Raw genomic sequence first — 7145 nt, forward strand, 5'->3', positions numbered from 1 at the left:
CTGGGAAAATAACTGCATTGAACACAATCTTCAAGCCTTCCTAGAAAATGCGTGGGGTATTTCAACTTGTATGTCCACTTATGAGCATTTTATTTTAGACAACTTGGTGACGTGAAGTTTTTTTATACTTAGTGTTGCAAAAAAAGTTAAGTTTCAAAAATAAAAAATGAAAAACTAACAAAATAGGAAATTAATTTAAATAGAAAAAATTAATAGTATTAATAATTTGCGTACTGTTTTTGTTTTTTATTACTTTAGAGTGGTTGTTATTTTCAGCAACAAAATTGGGTAAGGCAAAGTAAAAAAACACAGTTATAAAAATTTTTTTTTTTTTTTACCCCCCCCCCCCCCCTTTTTTTTTTTTTTTTTTTTTTGGTTTACTATGTTATTGGAAAAATATACATAAACAATTATTAACAATTATTATTAATATTTGTAACATAACAATTAACAATAATAATTATTAACTTTTGTTGTATTTGTTGTAATTGTAACATAACAACTAAACGCACGGAGCCAAATGTTAAAAAGTAGCTGGGATCCAAATCTAAAAAGCGCTAAAAGATTGGAGATAAAATGTACAGGAATAGCAAGGCAATATGAAACAATTAGATTATGTGAAAAATGTGTAGATGGTAGGGCCTAATTGAAGCCTAAAAACTTATGTTTATATCTGTGTGCCCCTTACTTAGAAAATATGATGAAAGGCTTAAATGGTATAAAAATCTGAGTGTGATCAGATGTGTATCATTCAAAAACATACAACAAAAAGATTTTTTTAAATACAAAAAAGAAAAGATAAATGGTTACAAATCAAATATATGACCAGCGGTATTTAAAGAAAAAACAGTTTAAAGAAATGAACAGTGGTGGGATTCAAACTACGAACATTCTGTATATGAAGTAAACGTCTTATTCAAATAAGTTAAATATGCCTATACTTATGAACGAATATATGTAATTATGTAATAAAAAAAGTTGTACATAAGAGTATACGCACACATTACATAGATGTTTTCATATAGGGACAATATATACTTGTTACATTAAAATTTTAAAATATATTTTACAAACAGAAAGCAATTTTTATTTTTCGCTTTCCGTTTTTTTTAAAAAACAAATAAAATATAGGAAAATCATTCTTTTTAATGTTTTTTTGCTTTACCTTGTTTAAAAACTTGCAAACTGTCGTGACCAAGTTGTCTAAAAAAAAAATACTCATGCGTGGACATACAAGCCGAAAAACTGAACACATTTCCTGGGAAGGCTTGACCTTTGATTTTCTGACCACAACTTGAAAAAAATTATTTTTCATTAAGCAACAATGACAAATTGAATAGGCAGAGACAGTAAAAATCTTTCAGAGTTGCGAGTTTCACTTTCACAAAGTAGTTTCCCAAATGTAGTGTCTTGTGTTTTTATTACACTGCCCTTGATAACAACATCCAAAATCTATCTTGATAAAAGTGCTTGTCTTGCTCTTCTGAGTAAGCTCTTCTTCTAGAAGTGAGAGTTAAAGATATAATTTTGTGATTAAAGATAGGATTTTGTGTGACATTCTTTATCTTATTTTGATTGAATATTTTATGAGAACCTGAACAAACTCCAGATAGTTTTCAGCCTTGTGATTACCCAGGAAGCCATAAACAACTGCAAAAAAACTGTTCCAAACCACGGTCCGTCCTGTTCAGGAGTTTGGCCAACTTAATTCATTCTATCATTTTCTTGGTATGTGATCCTAAGAAGATACCATTTCTAAGCTTTTCTAAGTTTCAAACAACAAAAAGAAGAGAAGCACAAGCACCTAATTGCTCGAGGAAGTGGAAGTAATTGCTCGAGGAAGTGGAAGTAATTGCTCGAGGAAGTGGAAGTAATTGCTCGAGGAAGTGGAAGCAATTGCTCGAGGAAGTAATAGACCATGTTAATGCATTTTGATACAATGCAAGCAATAATGATTACAGAAATGGTGCCTGTGTTTTTCTAGGACAGAAGCTGGAAAAAGACCTTTATTTTGTATGTCATCATTACATACTTAACTAATCTCGACTATTACGTTTAATGAAAGCATGTTAGTTGACATCTCTAATCCAGACTTTGCCATCTTTAAATGGTTTCAACAATTCTAGAAATTTGTAGATTAATTGAACTACAAAACTGGAATTAACAATGAAGTTGCTAGTCCACACAGAACAACAGAGATGATGTTTTATTGTTTACCATGCTGTAGCTTGTAAACAAACTGCCTAGATATGATTATTGCAAATTTCTGATATTGTGTATTACTTTTCTTAGAGGCATACCTGCTCGTGGAGTCAGAATTATGACTCCTGGGGCCATGTACCATTCAAGCTAGATGATAAAACCATTGTACACTTTCACGATCTGGATGATTAGTAGATAATTTAAATTAACTAAATGTGAAACTTGGATTGCCTTAAAAAAGCATGGTTTATAGCTCTTCTTGGTTGATATGAACCTAATAAAAATTTGAATTAATTGAAATTCTAGTTTTCTATCAATAGGGAATGCAATATCAGTTTTGGTACTACCGGTAGTACCAATATTTGCTTGTATAATGTCGTTTGGTATTACCAGTATTTGTTCTCTGAACACCAATCTTAATACCAGAATTTTTATTTAATATCTTTTGAAATTGCCCTGTTTTTTCACTTTTAGTTATATGTTTATAAACTAATTAATGTAATCTCCTAAATAAACTAAATTTTGAATTTAAAAAATGCGTTTAATTATTTAATTTTCCTCTAAATGTGAACTTGTTTGCACTAAAAATGTGTCTTTAAATATTTAAAGTGGCACTCTAAATATTTAGAGTACTTTCACAAGGTAATAGAGAAAATATAAATAATATTCCGTTTACAAAACGAATTTCTAAAAAAAGAATAGTATGAGAACACCTTTCGAACAAAGATCGGTATAACTACTTTTAGACATTAATAACGATTGATAGTATTCACTTTTATTCATCATTATTAACAATTGCTACGCAAATGATTTCCTCTGACATTATTTTTGCACAAACAGTTTCTTGAGTTAATGTTAAAATAGCCATAGTAATAAGCTTAAGAATAAATAATACAAGTGAAAACAACAAAAAGTAGTTTAACATTGTATAGATTATATAATAAATTTTAATATTTAGTGTAAATCTTTATAAATTAATGTTATATACCTAACAACATTGTTCTCTTTTAAATGAAAAGCATTACACATATATGTCTGCGTGTTTGAATTCTTATAAGATGAGCATTTTAATGTTTAATTTTGAACTTAATTGAGATTAATAGATATCACTTATGGAAATTGCATTTAAAAAAGATCTAACAAGATCCAAAAAATGTTAAAAGCACTAGTGATAGTAATAATAAAAAAAACAGCAGCATGGCAGTATTTCAAGTATGACAAAGAATATATTTTTTGTAACTTTGTTGTGTGTGAAAAATTGTTTGTATGTGGTAGCAGTACGAGTGAACTTAATACGCATTTGTGAAGCACTCACCAAGTCAATATCTGTCTCAATGAGCATAAAAGATTTTGTTAAAAGAGCTCCATGTTATTTTTCCATCATTTGAAAATCTCAACCAAATTTCAAAAAACCAATCTAGAAACGTAAGTGCACAGCGATGATTATAAAACTGCCTCAGAAATTTTTCATCATTTAAAAGTTATAAATGACAACGTGTAAAAGGATTTGATTTGATTGAAGAGTACAATTCTATAATTAAAAAAAAAAAGAAAACCAAAAACAGTATCTTCTTCAAGTAGTACATGGCCATAGACTCGTGTTCGCAGAATGCTAGAAACTATTGTTTGTGTTCGCAGAATGTTAGAAACTATTGTTTGTATTTGCGGAATGCTAGAAACTATTGTTTGTGGCAAAATAAATGAGCAACTTTTTCCTTTTATTTGATATTTGTGAATAATATTTAATTAAACTTATTCGATAATATGTTTTAAACTTCTTACTGTTTCAATCCTATTTAGAATTTTAGTTTTGGTTTCATATTAAAGAATTATAATACATAACTTTTTATTATTACATAGCTAACTACAAACCTAATTAACTAATAACATTCACTAATAGAATTTTTAATTTACAAATATAAAAATTATTTATTTTTATTAATTATTTGTTTATACATGCAACATACTTATTGTACCTCATTTTTAAATTTTAAGTTTTTGCTATACATACTGTAGCGTCCAAAAGTTTGCGGACAGTCATAAAAAAATTAAATTTTACTAATATTTCAGCGCAGAAAAATACAAAGATATATGAAAGACTATAATGTTACCTTATGCAAAGGACAAAATGCCTCGAGGATGGATATACCAACAGGATAACGATCCCAAACATCCAAAACAGCCAAATCGGTTTTAGAGTTTTCATAAAGAGTAAAGTTAACGTTTTGAAGTGGTCATCCAATCACCTGACTTAAATTCCATTGAACATTTTAAACATTATGGAAACACGTTGACCGTCGAATGAAAGGAATCAAGCCTACAAATTATGCTTAAATATGGAACTTAATTCCCATTGACGTTTGCATTCATTTAATTGATTCTGTGCCTCTTAGATGCCAAGCCATTCTTGATTGTAATAGGTATCCTACAAAATACTAATGTGGTATTGCTTTTATATAAATTTGTGATCAAATATTGTTGAAAATTTGTACTATTTAAAAAAAATATGCTTTTTCCGCAAATTTTTGAACTCATCAAAAATCGTTGATACCAATATAAAAATGTTAATTAGATAATCATTATTTGTTCGAAATTTAATTGTAAGCTTAAAAACCTTTTAATTGGTATATAATATGTTGGTTTTAGTGAAGTATGTGCTGATAAACAAGTAAAATTCTTTTTTTTTTCCTGTCCGCAAACTTTTGGACGCTACTGTATATATATAATATATAATTATACTAATTAATTAACTATACACATGTATAGCTTTTAATTGATTTATTAACAGTCTAATTAAGTTTAAATTACTTAGTAAAAAATGTAAAAAAATTGTTTCTCTGCTTTATAAACTAATTTTATACTTAACCCCTGAAAAAATACTAACAAATTTCCATTCCAAACCTAAATAAAAACTGTTGTTTTTTAAGTAAAAATTTGCAGCAAAATTAATATTTCTACTGCTTGCCTGATGATTGTTTTAAACACATGAAACTCCGAGTTGCTAAACTTTATTTTAATATCAATGTTATTATTGATATTATCTATTTAAAGTTAAATTCGAATAAAAAAAGGGTGCGTATAAACAATTTTTAAATATTTTTATTTAATAATATATTAACGATATTTCGACCTATTGTGGTCAGCGTCATCATGTAATGGTAATTCAATCAGGTTAGTCAAGTAATGGTAATTCAATCAGGTAAATTAGGCAAGGTAATATAACAACTTATATATTTATAAACACGTCGTATAACAAAATTTGTTATACGATGTCATAAATTTAATATATGACTTTTGAGTGTGTGTGCGTGTTTCATGCAATTTTTATTTTTTTATTTATAGGAACAGCTACGTTTTATTAAAAGAAATGTCTGAATGCGACTTTTCGGTGTAAACCTTATATGTGAACCATATGATGGTTTCATTTATTTTGCAAGTTCTTAATTATTGAGATCTTCATCGAGTTTAATGAACTTAATTTATATAAAATTGTTCTACTACGAAGATATGTATAAAACGATCTTTCATAAAATTGAATTATAAAAAATAAGTTTACTATAATTTTTATTTATCTTTCAAGATAACATTTTTTGTAGTAAATGCTGTGAAAATATTAATAAATATTATATTTATATAAAATATTTTAAAAACTTTTCAAATATATAGTTTAAATTCCTTTTTTTTTCGGTCAAAAGATAACCAAAAGTAGTTGTATGTTTTGGCCCTAATATCGGTAATAAAAATATTTAAATCTTTGATTTAAAAAAAGTAACATCCAGGGTCGGACTGGTAAGGAAGGTTGGGAAGGGGGGTTTCCCTCTGGGCCCCTGTCATGCCTGAAGGTCCTGGTTCTCACTATAAATCAAGATGCACAAGTAAAACATGCAAAAATACAAATTAACAGTAACTATTGTTTATATGCATTAATTATATTTTATAATCAACATTGTTATTTCTTGGTAAACATACTTCAGTAATTATAAAAAAAAATCTTGGTAAACATACTTTTTTGTAATTATAAAAAATATAGAATGAAATACAATTCGAGTTCATCTTTAAATAGGGTAAAATTGGTTAATCTAAAAAATTTCTCATTTTTTAAGACAAAATTATTTTTGGAAAATTTTTTTAAATGTAATTTTAAAATTCTTATATTATGATAAAATAAAATATAACATTTAAAAATAAAATTAAAACTTGGGATTTTAATTTGTGTTAATGGCTATGCTCGTTAAACAATAAAATACGGCAAATTTGTAATTTAAGGAAAAAGCATAAAGTGATTGCTGCATGCAACAACGTTTATGCTTTGATTTCTAAAATATTGTAATATTACGCTGCTTGCGCAATGTTATGCTCAATATATGTGCACCTGCTTCAAATTATTTACGAACGAATGGCTTCGAACTTCTAGTTGCCATGAAGATGATAGAAATCACTACAAATCGCCTCATTGTAGTCCGTGAAAAAAAATTCCCTGATATCCTGATGAAAGCTGAATCATTGGCAAGATTGGCTAACAATATCATATCTGAAGCTAACAAACATATCGAAGAAACTTTTGAAATTGAGCTCCCACAATATATAGCTCAACAAAGAAAGTTGATGCCTTGGTGAAAATACGAGTGATAAAAGCAGGTAAGAATTTTAGGACCCAGTGAGGCGGTGTAATGTTAATGTGTTCTATGTGGGTACTGCCACTACAATCAAAGACCGTTTCAATGGAAATACTGTTGTTATATTTAGGGATATTGCTTGTCTGGATCCTCAAAACTTTCCATCTTTGCGTTACCATATTGACAACGGTACTTTCCATGATTTAGCCAATATTGCTGGTATAAAGAGGAAAACACTGTGCACTGTGATAACATCAATTACAACTAATTTTCTATTTGTTAGTAAGACTGATGAGACTGAATCAAAGAAATGCAACTCAAAAAAAG

General features: G+C 28.1%; 1 protein-coding gene across 3 annotated transcripts in view; it reads left to right on the plus strand.

Annotated features, from left to right (window-relative positions):
• Positions 1–5763, plus strand: part of LOC101236770 (protein MMS22-like) — a 52401-nt gene extending 46638 nt beyond the window's left edge. For 2 of the 3 annotated variants that reach the window (XM_065793051.1, XM_065793053.1), the window contains exon 25: positions 5545–5763. In XM_065793051.1, the coding sequence (XP_065649123.1) occupies positions 5545–5596 (52 nt within the window). In that variant the 3' untranslated portion in view covers positions 5597–5763. Of the gene's footprint in view, positions 1–4272; positions 4877–5544 lie in introns of those variants that run through there. The other variant, XM_065793052.1, reaches the window with a different exon arrangement.
• The last annotated feature ends 1382 nt before the right edge of the window (positions 5764–7145 follow it).

This window comes from Hydra vulgaris, chromosome 03 (assembly GCF_038396675.1).
Source record: "Hydra vulgaris chromosome 03, alternate assembly HydraT2T_AEP".
NCBI classification, from domain to species: domain Eukaryota; kingdom Metazoa; phylum Cnidaria; class Hydrozoa; order Anthoathecata; family Hydridae; genus Hydra; species Hydra vulgaris.